Raw genomic sequence first — 17,613 nt, forward strand, 5'->3', positions numbered from 1 at the left:
TGAATGTTGAGTTTTAAGCCAACTTTTGCACTCTCCCATTCTACTTTCATCAAGAGGCTCTTTAGTTCTTCTTCACTTTCTGCCATCAGGGTGGTGTCATCTGCACATCTGAGATTATTGATATTTCTCCCAGCAATCTTGATTCCAGCTTGTGCTTCATCCAGCCCGGCATTTCGCATGATGTATTCTGCATGTAAGTTAAATAAGCAGGGTGACAATATATAGCCTTGACTTACTTCTTTCCCTATTTAGAACCAGTCTGTTGTTCCATGTCCAGTTCTGACTGTTGCTTCCTGACCTGCATGCAGATTTCTCAAAAGGCAGATCAGGTGGTCTGGTACTCTCATCTCTTGAAGAATTTTCCACAATTTGTGGTGATCCACACAGTCAAAGGCTTTGGTATAGTCAATAAAGCAGAAATAGATGTTTTTCTGGAACTCTCTGGCATTTTCATAATCCAGCAGATATTGGCAATTTGATCTCTTGTTCCTCTGCCTTTTCTAAATCCACTTTGAACATCTGGAAGTTCATGGTTCATATACTGTTAAAGTCCAGTTTGGAGAATTTTGAGCACTACTTTACTAGCGTGTGAGATGAGTGCAACTGTATTGTAGTTTGAACATTCTTTGGCATTGCCTTTCTTTGGGATTAGAATGAACACTGACTTTTTCCAGTCTTGTGGCCACTGCTGAGTTTTCCAAATTTGCTGGCATATGGAGTGCAGCACTTTCACAGGATCATCTTTTAGAATATGAAATAGCTCAACTGGAATTCCATCACCTCCACTAGCTTTGTTCATAGTGATGCTTCCTAAGGCCCACTTGACTTCACATTCCAGGATATCTGGCTCTAGGTGAGTGATCACACCATCATGATTATTTGGGTCATGAATATCTTTTCTGTATACTTCTTCTGTGTATTCTTGCCACCTCTTCTTAATATCTTCTGCTTCTGTTAGGTCCATGCCATTTCTGTCCTTTATTGTGCCCATGAATATTTGCCTGAAATGTCCCCTTGGTATCTCTAGTTTTCTTGAAGAGATCTCTAGTCTTTCTCATTCTATTGTTTTCCTCTATTTCCTTGCATTGATCATTGAGGAAGGCTTTCTTATCTCTCCTTGCTATTCTTTGGAACTCTGTATTCGCACACCAGCTTGGGAAACATGATCTCAGGGCAGTTACTACAATGGTTCCTTTCGCTGGTGTTTGGGGACCAAAATATCAAAGAGGGGGCCTCTAGCAGTCATTGTGCAGAATATTTCCAGATATGTTGGAGGGCAGTGGAGGAGACCAGAATCTGAACTTCAGAGACACAGCTCTGCAGAGGCAGTGGGAATCAAGAAAATCCATGATGGAGCAGAGATTGGCTAGAGTCTAATAGGCGACCCAAAGCTGAGAGCCCCTGACCCTAAAGAATTGTAATGCTCTATTTGCTACTCCAAGCATGTCAGCCCAGAGTTGTCATCAGTTTTTCTCCCACTTTATAGTCCATGCAAGTGAAACCAAGAGTTTAAGGAACATCTTAAAGGGCAGAGTCACTAGATTTAGGATGAGCAATTTCCCTTTTCTTTGACTCCTCCTTCTATGATTTTCTATACTTTATAAGCAGAAAGATCACATCCTGAATCACCTTTCTTTTGTTGTTTTACTGTAAAGGAATTAATTGTTCAACTGCCTACTGCTCTACACTCACCACTAAGAAGATCTCTATCCAGAAGCTGGAGACCTACCGAAGAATTACCAGCAGCCAGTGTCGCTGAGAAGCTGTGATGTGAGTGGACCATGACCACCCACACTCAGCCCTTGATCCTGAGTTCTTCTGTGCAGTGAACAGGATTCTTATCAGACTGAGTTGGAGATGCTTCAAACCATCTCTAACCCAATCCTTCCTTAGTGGCTCAGACAGTAAACAATCTACCTGCAATGCAGAAGACCCAGGTTTGACCCAGGTTCAAGAAGATCCCCTGGAGAAGGGGATGGCTACCCACTCCAGTATTCTTACCTAGAGAATCCCATGGACAGAGGGGGCTGGCAGGCTACAGTCCATGGGGTCACAAAGAGTTGGACACGACTGAGTTTCTGATCTGATCTGAACCCAATCCTAGAAATTTTCCCATGGGAAAACAGAATTCAGGAAAATAAATGGACTTCCTCCTCCCAGATCCTGTCCAGTCTTCGGTTCAGCTTTCAGTTCCTTCATGCAGGAGACACAGTGGCTTCCCTTGGGCCAACAAAAGCAGCTGCTTCTCCTGAGGCCCCATTCTTCCTCTTCTATCGCTGGGGTGGCCCCAGCACCCTGACTATCAGACCAGGCATGTTTCCTATATGGTAGTGACACTCCCAGGCTGAACACTCAAGGTTCTCCATCTAACTGTGCCCTCCTATCCCCCACAGCTTCAAGGCCAAACTGGTCAAGGAGACCTGTGCTGACCTCGAGCAAAGTGGGTCCAGGATGCCAGGACAAGAAAACTCAAACTCCAAAGCTTTGGTACTCATGCCTGCACTGAAGCCAAGCTGGCATCTGAGAAATGATTAATAGTTCCTATTCTTCCCCAAAGAATAGTCTAGTCTAGTCAAAGTTATGGTTTTTCCAGTAGTCATGAATGGATATGAAAGTTGGACCATAAAGAAAGCTGAACACCAAAGAATTGATGCTTTTGTACTGCTGTGTTGAAGACTCCTGAGAGTCTCTTGGACTGCAAGGAGATCAAACCAGTCAATCCTAAAGGAAATCAGTCCTGAATAATCATTGGAAGGACTGATGCTAAAGTTGAAGCTCCAATACTTTGGCCACCTGATGCAAAAAGCTGACTCATTAGAAAAACACTGATTCTGGGAAAGATTGAAGGCAGGAGGAGAAGGCGATGACAGAGGATGAGATGGTTTGATGGCATCACCAACTTGATGGCCATGAGTTTATACAAGCTCTGGGAGTTGATGATGGACAGGGAAGCCTGGCATGCAGCAGTTCATGGGTTTGCAAAGAGTCAGACACAACTGAGAAACTGAACCGAACTGATTCTTCCCAAGATGTGTCCTGAGATAATTTTATTATAATTCTAAGGAATGTGAGTTTTGTACAATTATTTGAATCATATTTTTTCTTAAGTAATGCCCTTTTTAAGAGTTGGTATTGTAATTTGACGTAACATGAAATTAACTCCATTAATTACTTCAATAAAATGGGTTTTAAATGTAGACCCTTGGAAACATCCATCAGTACCCTGAAAACTGCAGGACGCTCCTCTCCCCTCTATCTCACTGATTTGCCTTTAGAAACCTAAAATGTGTGGTACTGATTAGATATTCAACAGTAAAGAAGCTAATATTTTGTGTTGAAAAGATGGAGGTTCATGTTACAAAGAGTCAAAACTGTGAGGTCCTGTCTGCTGAAGTTGTAGCTTTAAGAATGAGTATGAAAAATATACATTAGTCATGTACTGGTTGCTTTTGTCTGCACCTGTTAAAGTATTGCAAGAAAGGGATGAGTTCAGGAAAGAATGGACTGATTTTAAGTGAAATATAATTAAGTACCCAAATCTTAGATCTGAGATTATTGGGAAAGCTATCTATTTCGAGTCCCAAACATTAAAAGAAGGAATTTAAGGGAGGAAAGTAAAAGGATTTCAGTAATAAAAATCAGAAAAAAAAATTCTTACTTGGATGAAGTGACTTAGGGCAAAAATCAGATTGAAGCTGGAGTCTTGCCATTTCAAGCCCCATTAAGATCAAGGAGAGAGGGAGGGAGAGAGAGAGAGAAAGAGAGATGGAGGGAGGAAAGCAGAAAACCATTTAATAAGTTTATCTAGAAAGAAACATGGGCTGTGGTTACTGGCATATGAAATTGACTGAGTGGGAAGGTATCAGCCTACTAAGTTATCAAAAGAATTATACTATATCACCATAAAAGCCATGACTGAATGATTGTGGACTGGAAAAACAAAAAGAGAAGCCACTGACAGATCAAAATGAAAACAAATTCCGAACCCTACAGTGCAACAAGCAGTCATCAAAGGCTGCAGGGCCCCCTAGAAGATCATATCTCTCTATAACACCCACTTCAAAGGTGGCCAAGGGGAATAACGTAAAAGCAGCATCCTTACAAGGGCAATCAGGAGCCAGGATCAAAGGGACAAAGGAGACTCTCCAGATTGCAGAATCAAGCCTCATCAAGGGCAGGGACTTGATGAGTCCCTCCAACCTCTGCCTGAAGGACTGAAGGATTGCTACAGAACAATACCCACTGGTGTCTGCCATCTTCCCCTCCATGAAAGAGGGTGTGGGTGGCAAGAAGCCTGTCCCCTGCAAACACAATACATTGCATCAGGAGCAAATAGCTTGTCTTTTTAGTTCATGGGTCACTGGACAAAGTATTGTTGTTGTTCAGTTGCTCATTCATGTCTAACTTTTTGAGACCCCACGAACAAAAATGTACTGAGTTGGCCGAAGCGTTCCTCCAGTTTTTAAGTAAAAATAAAATACACACTTGTCATTTTCACCAAGAATTTTATTGAACAACATGTTCACCATTTTGCTCCACTATTTTGTGCCATTTTTCCAGGGAATTTCATAGTCCCATCCTCCCAAAGCTATTTATTTTTTTTGAACAAAGAACTGTTCCAGGTGCCTTTTATAGTCTTCCAAGGAACTGAAAGTTTTTCCATTAAGAGAATTTTGTAAAGACCTAAATAATGGAAACCTGAAGTTGCAGTGTCTGAACTTTCCAGCCACGCCATTAACAGTTTTTGCTTGATCATCAAAGAAACACAAGGTCTTACGTTATCCCAATGGAAAATTATGCATTTTGTGTTGACTAATTCCAAACGCTTTTCATCTAGTTCTGCCTTCTGTTGGTCTAATTGGAGTTCATTGTAATTAATCGTCTGGTTTTCTAGAAGGAGCTCTTAACAGAGGACTCCCTTCCAATCCCACCACGTACAGAACATCACCTTCTTTGGATGAAGTCAGGCCTTTGGTGTGGTTGTTGGTGGTTCATTTTAGTTGCCCCATGATCTCTTCCATTCCACATTATTTTACAGTATCCACTTTTCATTGCCCATGACAATTTGCTTTAAAAACAGATTTTGTTTTTTAATGTTTAAGTAGAAAATCACACTTGGAAATACAGTCAAGAAGGTTTTTGTTTTTGTTTTTTTTTTGCTGAACTTACGTGGAACCCAAACATCAAAGCAATGAACAAAGCTAAGCTAGTGCAAATGATTTTCAGTGCTTAATTTGGATATTTGGAGTATATCAGCTATCTTCCACATGGTATAACATTTGTTCTCAATTAATGTCTTGATTTGATCGCTATCAACTTCAACTGTTATACCCAATCATGGAGCATAGTTCAGCAAAAAATCTCCAGCATGAAACTTCAAAAACAAATTTTGACATGTTCAATCAATCAGTCACAGCTGGAAATACCAGACCACCTTATCCATCTCCTGAAAAACCTACTTGTGGGTCAAGAAGCAACAGTTAGAACTGAACATGGAACCACAGACTGGTTCGAAATTGGGAAAGGAGTACGTCAAGGCTGTATATAGTCACCCTGCTTACCTATCTTCTATTCAGAGTACAGCATGCTAAATGCCAGACTGGGTGAATCACAAACTTGCCAGGAGAAATATCAACAACCACAGATACACAGATGATACCACTCTAAAGGCAAGAAGTAAAGAGGAACTAAAGAGCTTCTTGATGAGGGTGAAAGAGGAGAGTGAAAAAGCTGGCTTAAAACTCAACATTCAAAAACTTAAGATCATGGCAACCGGTCCCATCACTTCATGACAAATAGACGGGGAAAAAGTGGGAACAGAGACAGATTTTATTTTCTTGGGCTCCAGAATCACTGCAGACAAGTGACTGCAGCCATGAAATTAAAAGATGCTTGCTTCTTGGAAGGAAAGCTATGATAAACCTAGACAGTATATTAAAAAGCAGAGGCATCACTTTGCCAACAAAGGTCCCTATAGTCAAAGTCCAGTAGCCATGTATAGATGTGAGAGCTGGACCAGAAAGAAAGCTGAGCACCGAAGAACTGATGCTTTTCAATTGTGGTGTTGGAGAAGACTCTTGAGAGTCCCTTGGACAGCAAGGAATTCAAACCAGTAAATTCTAAAGAAAATCAGTCCTGAATATTCATTGGAAGGACTGATGCTGAAGCTGAAACTCCAATATTTTGGCCACCTGAAATGAAGAGCTAACTCATTGGAAAAGACCCTGATTCTGGGAAAGATTGAGGGCAGGAGGAGAAGGGGGCAACAGAGGATGAGATGGCTGGATGGCATCACTGACTCAGTGGACATGAACTTGAGCAAACCCCAGGAGATGGTGAAGGGCAAGGTAGTCTGGCATGCTGCAGTCCATGGGACCAAGAAGAGTCAGACATGATTTAGTGACTAAACAGTAGCTTCCTCTGTATGTTGAACTAACCTTTATGTGCATTTTAGTTGTTCTTTTCTTTATTGAAATAATAAAGCATAATATGCTGAAAATGTTTTTTTCCTTCCAACTTCCATATTAAAATGGCTACACAAAAATTCACCACTTTTGATAAATATTTTTTAATTCATGCTGATGTGACAGCTGTCACAGTGCAATCTAGCAAGATTGTTTCAAATGAAGTTAAAGACAAGCAAACACTACTAGAGCCACCTTATGGAAAAATCCAAATGAACTATCTGGTCAACCCAATAGCTCCATATCCTCACCTGGTAGAGAGGACGACCAGTCTGTGGTTACATGTCCAGTTCTAACTGTTGCTTCTTGATCCAGAGATCCTGAACATTTCGGTGGATGCAGTAGCTACGTAGGACTTTGGGTTGTCTGTCTCAGGGATAGGTTAACTGTGTTAACTGATGTTGAGAAAAAGCAAGCAAAGGACAAACTATGATGGAAACTATTAGCCCTCACCAAAATTCATGTGCTCCTCTTCATTTCTCAGCCTCCTTTGCACTTAGACTAGATCCATATAATAAGTGAAAGTCAACATGATGTAGACAGATGTGATACAAGCTGTGTCCATGCCTGGTTCTTTAAAACATCTTACACAGTCTATCTGCTCTCTCCCCTTGCTTCAGTGAACTTGGAGGCTCCAGGTTCCAGATGGTGGCTGTAATTTACAAACCAGTTGTATCTCAGAATCACTCCTCAGAAAACAGCACTCTTGGCAAGGTGACACAAACCAATATTTCTGTGACACAAACAGAAAATAAATATCTGTCACAATAAGCTACTGAGATTTTCGTGGTTGTTATTGCTGAAGCATAGGCTAGCTTTACTGTGACTAATGGCTCAAGGAAATACTTCCAGCATTCCGTTGCTTCAGATTTATCCTTTGCACAAAAAGTTAAAGTTGATTGCTCCAAAAAAGATTATATGGGATAACATAGCAAATGAGTCTTTTAGATACAAGACTTTTAAATGTACGGTCTTTACTTACTTTTATTTATTTATTAAAATTTTTATTGGAATATAGTTAATTTACAATGTGTTAGTTCAGGAATACAGCAAACTGAATCTGTTTGCATATGCATTTGCATATGTGCATGCTTGGTCGCTTCAGTCGTGTCTGACTCTTTGTAACCCTATGGACTGTAGCCCACCAGGCTCCTCTGTCCTTGGGATTCTCCAGGCAAGAATACTAAAGTAGGTTGCCATGCCCTCCTCCAGGGGATCTTCCAACCCAAGAATTCAACCTGCATCTCCTGCATCTTCTGCATTGCTGGTAGATTCTTTACCCACTGAGACACCTGGGAAGCTTATATATACATATGTGTGTATATGCACATACATATATACATATGTGTGTACATGCATATACATGTATACATACACACATATATCCACTCTTTTTTAAACTCTTTTCCCATATAAGCCATTACAGAATATTGAGTAGAGTTAGTTCCCTGTGCTGTACAGTAGGACTTTATTAGTTATCTATTTTATATATAGCAGTGTATACACGTCAATCTTCTAATTTATCCCTCTCTCTTCTTACCTCTCAGTAACCATAATTTAAGTTTCTACATCAATAACTCTATTTCTGTTTTGTAGATAAGTTCATTTATAGCCTTTTTTAGATTCCATATATAAGTGGTATCATATGATATCTGTCTTTCTTGGACTGACTTACTTTACTCAGTACAACAATCTCTAGGTCCACCTGTGCTGCTGCAAATGGTGTTATTTCATCCTTCTTATGGCTTACTAATATTCCATTGTATATACGTACCACATCCTCTTTATCCATTCCCCTATTGATGGATATTTAGGTTGCTTCCATGTCCTGGCTATTATACATAGTGCTGCAGTGAATATTGGGGTGGCTGCATCTTTTCAAATTATGGTTTTCTCCAGATTATATGTCTGGGAATGGGATCACTGGTTCATAGCTTGATTTTTAGTTTTCTAAGGAATCTCATACTGTTCTCCATAGTGGCTGTACCATTTACATTCCCATCAACAGTGGAAGAGGATTCCCTTTTCTCCACACCCTCCTCAGCATTTATCATTTGTGGATTTTTTCATGATGGCCATTCTGACCAGTGTGAGGTCACTAAGGAAACAATCTCATTTACCATGGCATCAAAAAGAACAAAATACCTAGGAATAAACCTACCTAAAGAGGAAAAAGAAAACTATAAGATACTGATGAAAAAAATAAAAGATGACACAAACAAATGGAAAGATATACCATGCTTTTGGATTAGAAGAATCAATATTGGGAAAATAGCTATACTACCCAAAGCAATCTATAGATTCAAGCAATCCTTATCAAATTAATTTTTCACAGAAGTAGAATAAAAACATTTTTTATAGTTTTTATGGAAACATAAAAGATCACAAAGAGCTAAAGCAATCTTGAGAAAGAAAAATGGAACTGTAAGAATCAGGCTCCCTGACTTCAGACTATACCTAAAAGCCACAGTCATCAAAACACTATGGTACTTATGGCACAAAACCAGAAACAGATCAGTGAAAGAGGACCGAAAGTTCAGAGATAAACCCATGCATCTACGGTCACCTAATCCATGATAAAGTAGGCAAGAATATACAATGGAGAAAAGACAGTCTCTTTGATAAATGGTGCTGGGAAAACTGGGCAGTTACATATAAATGAATGAAATTAAAACACACCCTAACATCACACACAAAATAAACTCAAAATGGATTAAAGGTGTAACTCTAAGGCCTGATACTATAAAACCTTTAGCAGAAAATATGGGTAGAACACTCTCTGACATAAATCACAGCAAGATCTTTTTAATTCACCTCCTAGAATGATGAAAATAAAAACAAAAATAAACAAACAGGACCTAATTAAACTTAAAATATTTTGCACAGCAAAAGAAACCATAAGCAAAATGAAAACACAACTTTTAGAATGGAAGAAAATATTTGCAGACGAAGTAACCAACAAGGGATTAATCTCCAAAATACTGAGATCACACAGCTCAATAAAACAAATGAAAAAAAGACCCAATCAAAACATGGGCAAAAGATCTAGATAGAAATTTCTCCAAAGAAGGCATACACATGATTCAAAATGTTCAACATCACTAATTATTGGAGAAATGCAAATCAAAATATAAGGCTTTTATATAAAAGGCTTTTTTTTTTTAGGGCAAATTTTTATAAATGATTTCACAAAAAAGGAAGTCACTTGAATTCCATAAGTCTCTGTTTTCTCCTCTTTCAAATGAACTTGATTTGAATACCTGCCTCATATACATGCTGGTAGGATTCAATGAGTCAACCCATGTGAAGTGAAATAATATGGCAGCTCACATAGATTACAGAAGTTAGCACTGTTATTGAAAACTTACTATTTTTTTAGACATGTTAGACTTTATACACTAACGTATACTCGTAACATTTCATACTAACATTTTCCTCCAAAAGTGCACACTTGGTCTCAGTGACTCTTGAGAAAGAGAGGTGTGCACATGTGTGCTAAGTTGATTCACTTGTGTCTGACTCTTTGTAACTCTATGGACTGTAGCCCACCAGGCTTCTCTGTCCTTGGGATTGTCCAGGCAAGAATACTGGTGTGAGTTGCCATGCCTTCCTCCTGGGGAGCTTCCTGACTCAGGGATCATGTTTGCGTCTCTTATGTCTCCTGCATTGGCAGGCTCTTTACTACTAGTGCCGCCTGGGAAGCCCAGAGAAAGAGAGGTAGCAGACCCTGATTTGCACTTAGGAAAACCAGGGTCCAAGGGCTTTGTTATGGTGCAATTGTCACCAGACAGGTTCTAGAATCAGTTCAGCCTAAAACACACCACCTTGCCTTAGGGATTTTGTTACTGGTTTCCTTCCAAGTCTCAGATTTCTATATTATTTTTTTTTCTTTTTTAAAATAGAGAATTGGAATAAAATGAAAGTTAACTTCTAGGAACCTGGTGGGCTACAGTCCATAGCGTCACAAAGAGTCGGACACGACTGAAATGACTTAGCACACACACACAATGTCTCTCAATTCTGTGTATAAATTTGCATTATTAGAGGAACTATGGAACAGAACTGCAAAACAAACAAGGAGCCCTGATTCCCAGGATCCTTGCCCACTGATCATTCATCATTCTTTGGAAAACACTCAGGACGGGAATGGCAATCCACTCCAGTGTTCTTGCCTGGAGAATTCCATGGACAGAGAAGCCTGGCGGGCTACAGTCCATGGGATCACAAAGAGTTGGGCACGACTGAGCAGCTAATACACACACACACACACACACACACAGGAAGCTAAGATTTCCCAATGACAGGGATGGGGGGGACCCCTGCCCTGCCCATCACTCAGAATCATTCCTGTCCAAGGTCCCACATCTATCAGGCTCCAGGCCAGAGGCAAGTATCAGATCCAGCTCAAGTCACTGCTGAGTGCTAGTTCCAAGGAAGAGAGACACAGTAGCCAAGGAAGCTGCCTCCACTTGTAAGAGACAACCAGGCAGCTGGATGGAACAGCTGCTGAACTTCAATGATTTGCGATTTTGGTTTATTTATTCCCACTGAGGTTTCTCTGATTCAGATGCAATCCAAACCTTTGGAAGGAAACACAAAAATGTGAAGTCATTTGCTCATAGGGCCCTCAAAACACCCAGGAGAGTTCTAAAACTATTCCTATTAAGGACACATATCACTCAATGGCATCCACCAAACACCTTAGAGGTCAGGAATGTTCCCAACTTGTTATACTGACACAGCTTTGGAGACCTCACATCCTCCACATGTGTAACTCAGGCATTCTTGGGAACTATCCTTACTGTAACATGCTTTTACTTGGAAGCCGTTAGGAAAATTGGGGTGAAGACATGGAGGAAGCCATCTGGCTAGCCTCAGGGCCCTTTTCTAGCACCGACTGGCTAACAAAATCTGACCTATTTCTTAATATATGAACTTCCACTTACTGAGTAACACAGTAATCACTGCACTGGGTTGGCTCAGCTGGTAAAGAATCCACCTGCAATGAGGGAGGCCTGGGTTGGATCCCTGGGTTCGGAAGATCCCCTGGAGAAGGGAAAGGCCACCCACCCCAGTATTCTGGCCTGGAGAATTCCATGGGCTATAGTCCATGGGGTCACAAAGAGTCGGACACAACTGAGTGACTTGCACTCACTTTTATTATCTTACATTATATGTATGTATAGCCATGTATATATGTATAAGCCATATATATATATGTGTGTGTGTGTGTATAGCTTCTCAAGTAGTGCTAGTCATAAAGAACCCCACTGCCATTGAAGGAGACATGAGAGACGCAGGTTTGATCTCCGGTTTGGGAAGATTCCCTGGAGGAGGGCATGGTAACCCACTTAGGTATTCTTGCCTGGAGAATCCCAATGACAGAGGAGCCTGGCCGGCTGCAGTCCATAGGGTTGCACAGAGTCAGACACGACTGAAGCAACTTAGCCTGTATATATATATAGAAAGATAGATGGATAGATAGATAGATTTATTTCACACAATGATCCTCTAAGATAGGCATAGTTAGTATTTTCATTTTAACCTAGCAGAGAGTGGCTAATAAGTTGTCCATGGTATCAAAGCTAATTAGTGGCAGAAAGTTGAAAGTGAAAGTAGTTCAGTTGTGTCCAACTGTAAGACCCCATAGACATAGTCCATGGAATTCTCCAGGCCAGAATACTGGATTGGGTATCCTTTCCCTTCTCCAGGGGATCTTCCCAACACGGGGATTGAACCCAGGTCTCCTGCATTGTGGGCAGATTCTTTTCCAGCTGAACCACCAAGGAAGCCCATTAGTGGCAAAGCCATCAGGATGCTGATTTCAAAGTCTATACCAGACCACCTCAACCGGAGCTGAGCAGGAAAGAACAAGGAAGATCCAGATTTCCTGGCCTCTACTTGGTCCCTTCTTAAGTAATTGGAGACCAATTACTTTAGATGAGAGCTTAGAGACCATGCAGGCTAGTAAGGGGACTCTTTTAATCTTGTGCCCATGATGGACATGACCAGTCAGCCACATAACTGCAATCTACTAATGCCAGCCAAGTTCTCAGAGTCCTTCTCAATACACCTCTCTGTGTAACTGTACAAATTTGATACATGAATGTAAAGGAAAAACCTGCAAACAGTCTTGCAATGACTCCATATCACTATTCAATTCTGTATTCACCACAGTGATCCCATTAAGGACTCTAATTAAGGACTTCATTAAAGACCCCACTAATGATGACTTCCCCTTACTCCATCTTCTGCTAGGGAGCATAATGTTATGCCTGAAGAAGATACATGTGGGTTCTTGTCTCCTTTTCCTCGTTGGTGTTTTTAGCCATCAGGCACCTTGTCTGCAGTGTGTGCTCAGGGAATAATAAGAACTAGATGGCTGGTTTTTCGAATGTGCTCCTTGAATCCTTGGGGTAGGGTGGCACGTTGTCTTTGTCATTTAGTCGCTAAATGTGTCCGACTCTTTTGCAACCTCATGGACTGTAGCCTGCCAGAATCCTCTGCCCATGAGATTTTCCAGGCAAGAATAACTGGAGTGGCTTGTCATTTCTTTCTCCAGGGGATCTTTCTGACCCAGGGATCGAACCTGCATCTCCTGCATTGGCAGGTGGGTTCTTTACCACTGAACCACCAGGGAAGTCCTGTGAGGACAGGGGGTCACTTATTCTGCTTCAAACAGAACCTATCCATGACAGTGTATTTGATGAACAGAATTTGGCTATTTTATTTTGATTGGAAAAAGGCTTTAGCAGCTAAGTGAATAGTTTAGAAATGCACAGGAACCTCCATACTGTTTTCCACAGAGCACACTCACCAATTTCCATGCCCATCAACAGTGTACAGAAATTCCCTTTTCTCCACATCTCGACAACATGTACTGTGTCTTGTCTTTTTGATAAAAACCATCCTAACAGGTGTGGAGTGATATCTCCTTATGGTTTTGACTTGCATTTCTGGGGTGGTAATTGCCAAAGTATACAAACATTCAGTTATAAGATGAATGAGTTCTGGGGGTCTAAGGTGACTCAAGTTAATAACACTATATTATATACTTGAATAAAATGGAATTGGAAGGACTGATGCTGAAGCTGAAACTCCAATACTTTGACTACCTGGTGTACACAGCTGATTCACAGGAAAAGACTTTGATCCTGGGAAAGACTGAAGGCAAAAGAAGAGGGCAGCAGAAGATGAGATGGTTGGATGACATCACCTATTCAATGGACATGAACTTGGGCAAACTCTGGGAGATGCTGAGGGACAGAGAGCCCTGGTGTGCTGCAGTCCATGGGGTTGCAAAGACTTGGACACATCCTAGAGACTCAGCAATAGCATCAACAATATGCTTGAAATCTGCTAAGAGAGTAGATTATAAGTGTTCTCACCACACACCCCCCCCCCCCACCCAAGAAAAGTAACTACGTGTGATGATGGAGGTGGTGGATGCATGAGTTAACTTGCTTGTGATAATAATTTCCTAATGCATATAAATGTCAAACCATCACACTACACCTTCAATACATAACAGTCTTTATTTCTCAAATATTCCTCAGTAAAGCTGAGTAAAGACTGCACAGGAAGAGGAACTATTCAGTTCTGATGTTCCTGGACACTAAATTATCAGGGAACTAAGATTCTCTGACCACTAGATTGAATTATGTGGGTAAGATTCTCAGGTGCTAGAGTTTATGGGTTCCCAGAGTCCTGGAAATGTTCAGAGTTGCTGAGATCTCCTGCATTAGGAAGGGAGCCTAGAAGAAGTCTTAGGGCACCTTTCTAACCTTCAAAATCCTAAAGACCACCACATGAACATAGGGACCAGGGAAGGTACTTGAATCTCCTTATCTCTTCATGCCCTTGGTCTCCTGGATTCTTTTTCCACTGCATAAGGTTCATTTCAGAGAAAGCAGAGCTTTGTAAAAATGACCCTCTAGATTACCATCTGTGCTCAGTCATTCCACAAACATGGTTTAAATGGAAAAAAAAAAAAAAGTGTCAAGTCCCACCCCCTAGTTTACCTCTTCTGTCCTGTTAACTTGCGGGAATCTGTAACAGCAATTTGGGACCTGCCTTCATTATGATTCATTCATGACCCTGGCCAGGCAAAAGCTTCCCTGGATGCTCTCACAGACCCTGCGCGGTCTTTAAAAGGCACACAGAGCAGCCAGAGCTGCAGAGAGGCTGAGACAAACTCAGGAACCAGCAGCTGTCAGGCTGACGCTGGAGACCTCGCCCCTCGACATGAAGGTCTCTGCAGTGCTCCTGTGTCTGCTGCTCACAGCCACCCTCTGCAGCATCCAGGTGTTGGCTCAGCCAGGTAAGCTCCTCTCTCTGTGAAGAAAACTGATCACTGCCTTCACTGTCGGATCAGCAAGAATCTTCAGAGGCTTGCTGCAAACTCCCACATTTTAAACATGGAAAAACAGGTTTCATGAGTGGACAAGAAGAGCCTCAGCCTCACAATCAGAGCAAAAGACAGAACTAGAAACCCAGGCCACTGAGCTGGTACCCCTGTTCTTTCCTGACATGAATGTTGAGAGCAATGCTGTATCCATCCATGATCTGGATGCCCTTGCATGTTTGAGGCTGGGGGCACATGAGAGAATGACTTCTCTTACTAGGGGCATAGAGGGGATTTTTGTCAGTGATGGAGAGAAAAAGAAAATCTTTTGTTTGTACACCCCAGATTTTTACTGGACTCTAAGACAGCCTTTAGGATCAATGGTTAGGGGAAGGGCATGAGGTTGCCGGGAATCTCTCAAGGTGATGTGTTTTGATTCTGTTTGGGAAAAATATCTTTACGCTTGTACATAATTCATGTTTTCACCCTCTGATGACTTAGATTTTTGTATCAGTCTGAACAAGGCAATGCACACTGGGGTAACAAACAAACCTAAATTATCAGTGGCTTAAAACCACAGAGGTTAATTTTCTTACCTGTACTGAACATCCATACTGCATTGGCTAGAGCTTTGACTTCATATACTCAGGATTCTGGATAGATGGGGCAACTGATGGATTGGGAACATTACTGCTTATTGTAATGAAAGAAAAGAAAGATCTCAAAGGTCTTGCACTGGCAACTACAAAAATTGGCTTAGAAATGGCATTTGTCACTTCGTCTCCTCACTTTTTTGTCAAAATTAGCTAATGGTTCCAATCAACCAAGAGTGGCAGAGAAATGTGAGTCTACTATGTGTCCAGAAAGCAGAGAATGGAGACTATCTGTTGAGCGGTATTATGACTTTGGCACAACTACGTAACTCTTTGTGAAGACAAAGTTGGAGTGTATGGCACAGACCAAGCTTTTCCCAAATCCTTGCCTGTAGCAATGGGTCTCCATTGCATAGCTGGGGACACCTATCAGCGGCAGAGGTACAGGATCTCAGAGCAAAGAGATTCTGTCTCCATCTCTTACATTTCTTTGCCTTCTCTTAAATTTCCTTCCTTACAAAGTCATGCTTAAAAATTATCTACATATCGTTAGTGCTCATGCTTTCTGTTCACTTCTCCCCCAATTCAGCTTCTATTCCAACCATCTGCTGCTTTAAAGTGACTGGAAAGAAGATCTCCATTCAGCGACTGCAGAGCTACAGTAAAATCACCAGCAGCAAATGTCCTCAGAGAGCTGTGATGTAAGTAGACAAAGCTTACCCTCTCCCAGTCCCAAACTTCATTTCTGGGGGAGAGAGTTCTTGAAACAACACTAGAGCTTCCTGGAACTCTGCACTTAGTTTCATCTCTGTCATCCAATTCCTGAGTTTTCACAACAGGAAATTTTCACTCTAGCTCTCTACGTGGACGTTTGTTCAAGTCATCCCAGTTCCTTTGAGTCAAGAGCAAGGATGGCTTTACTGATCCATCAGGAGCAGCCACTCAGCGTCAGAATCACACCCTTCTTCTCTCCCCTACTCCTGCTCACTCTGCAGGCCCTTTATCCCATGGCAGCTTGTCCTGAAAGGTTTAGGATTAAACAAGCACAATTTTCAAAGAGGATCCTTAATATTTTCTTCTCTCCCACAGATTCAACACCAAACAGAACAAGAAAATCTGTGCTGATCCCCAGGAGAAGTGGGTCCAGAATGCCATGGAGTACCTGAACCAAAAATCCCAAACTTTAAAGTCATAAATATTCACCTTTTAAAGAGCCTCAAAAAGCTTGGTTCATTTTCCTGTTCTTCCTAAGATGTATTCTGAGATAATCACAACTTCATTCTAAAACTAATGGCTTTTATTTAATAATAATAATAAGTAAAAAAAAAAAAAAAAAAGAAAAGAAAAAGTGCTAAGTCGTGTCCAACTCTTGCAATCCCATGAACTGCAGCCCGCCAGGCTCCTCTGTCTACGAGATTCTCCAGGCAAGAATACTGGAGTGGGTTGCCATTTCCTTCTCCAGGGTATCTTCCTGACCCAGGAATTGAACCCAGACCTCCTGCATTACACGCAGATGCTTTACCAACTGAGCTACCCAGGAAGCCCCTTAATAATAAACCATGTATGCTTTATTTAAGACATTCTCCATTTAAGTTATTAATGCTTTTAAAAGTTCTTCACCATAAATTTTTGCTATTTTTAAAATGTAAAGCTTTGGTTGGGTCCCTTTCCTTCAGTGAACCCCAATTCAATCCCCTGCAAAGGATGAGGAATGTTGTCTCTTTCTTCCTTACCTCCCTGGAATCTTGTAAGGGTCCTGGCAACGATCATCAAAAGGACAGTGTTTTGTATTTTTAAGAAGATGTCGCTCAAGGAAACAATGGGATGAATTGAGAGAATAGCATGGAAACATGTACATTATCATACACAAAATAGATAGCAAGTGAGAATTTGCTGTGTAGAACAAGGACCTCAACCCAGGGTTCTGTGACAACCTAGAGGGGTATGATGGGAGATGGGAGGGGAGTTCAGGACAGAGGGGGCATGTGTACTTGTGGCTGATTCGTGTTGATGTGTGGCAAAGGCCAACACAGTATTGTAGAACAATCGTCCTCCAAACATTGCATTTTATTCTATACTTCTCAATAGTCTACAATGATAATCTCTGATAATTATAAAAAAGAAGACATCAGTGTCGTAAACCAAAGGTATGACTCATAACGTTAAATGGAAATACATGTTATTTTAGGGATTTATAAAAATACATTTTTAT

The 17,613-nt window shown here is 41.1% G+C and overlaps 1 protein-coding gene and 1 non-coding gene across 2 annotated transcripts; one reads left to right on the top strand and one right to left on the bottom strand.

Moving 5' to 3' along the window:
* Positions 1-14,660: 14,660 nt before the first annotated feature.
* On the top strand, positions 14,661-16,743 carry LOC136149812 (eotaxin). Its single transcript, XM_065910397.1, has 3 exons — positions 14,661-14,784; positions 15,991-16,102; positions 16,491-16,743. The coding sequence occupies exons 1-3, from the start codon at positions 14,709-14,711 to the stop codon at positions 16,594-16,596; spliced, it is 294 nt and encodes a 97-aa protein (XP_065766469.1). The 5' UTR covers positions 14,661-14,708; the 3' UTR covers positions 16,597-16,743.
* A 126-nt stretch (positions 16,744-16,869) lies between these two features.
* Positions 16,870-16,941, bottom strand: TRNAY-GUA (transfer RNA tyrosine (anticodon GUA)). Its single transcript has one exon. It is a non-coding gene; the product is annotated as a tRNA-Tyr (tRNA).
* Between the last annotated feature and the right edge of the window lie 672 nt (positions 16,942-17,613).

The sequence above is a fragment of the Muntiacus reevesi genome, chromosome 18 (assembly GCF_963930625.1).
Source record: "Muntiacus reevesi chromosome 18, mMunRee1.1, whole genome shotgun sequence".
In the NCBI taxonomy this organism is placed as follows: Eukaryota; Metazoa; Chordata; class Mammalia; order Artiodactyla; family Cervidae; genus Muntiacus; species Muntiacus reevesi.

Bases quoted from the DNA above. Each gene is read 5' to 3' on its own strand.
- LOC136149812 (XM_065910397.1), top strand. From the start codon at position 14,709: ATGAAGGTCTCTGCAGTGCTCCTGTGTCTGCTGCTCACAGCCACCCTC. The intron at 14,785-15,990 runs GTAAGCTCCTCT...CCCCCAATTCAG, and splicing joins CCAGGTGTTGGCTCAGCCAG to CTTCTATTCCAACCATCTGC. The intron at 16,103-16,490 runs GTAAGTAGACAA...TCTCTCCCACAG, and splicing joins TGTCCTCAGAGAGCTGTGAT to ATTCAACACCAAACAGAACA.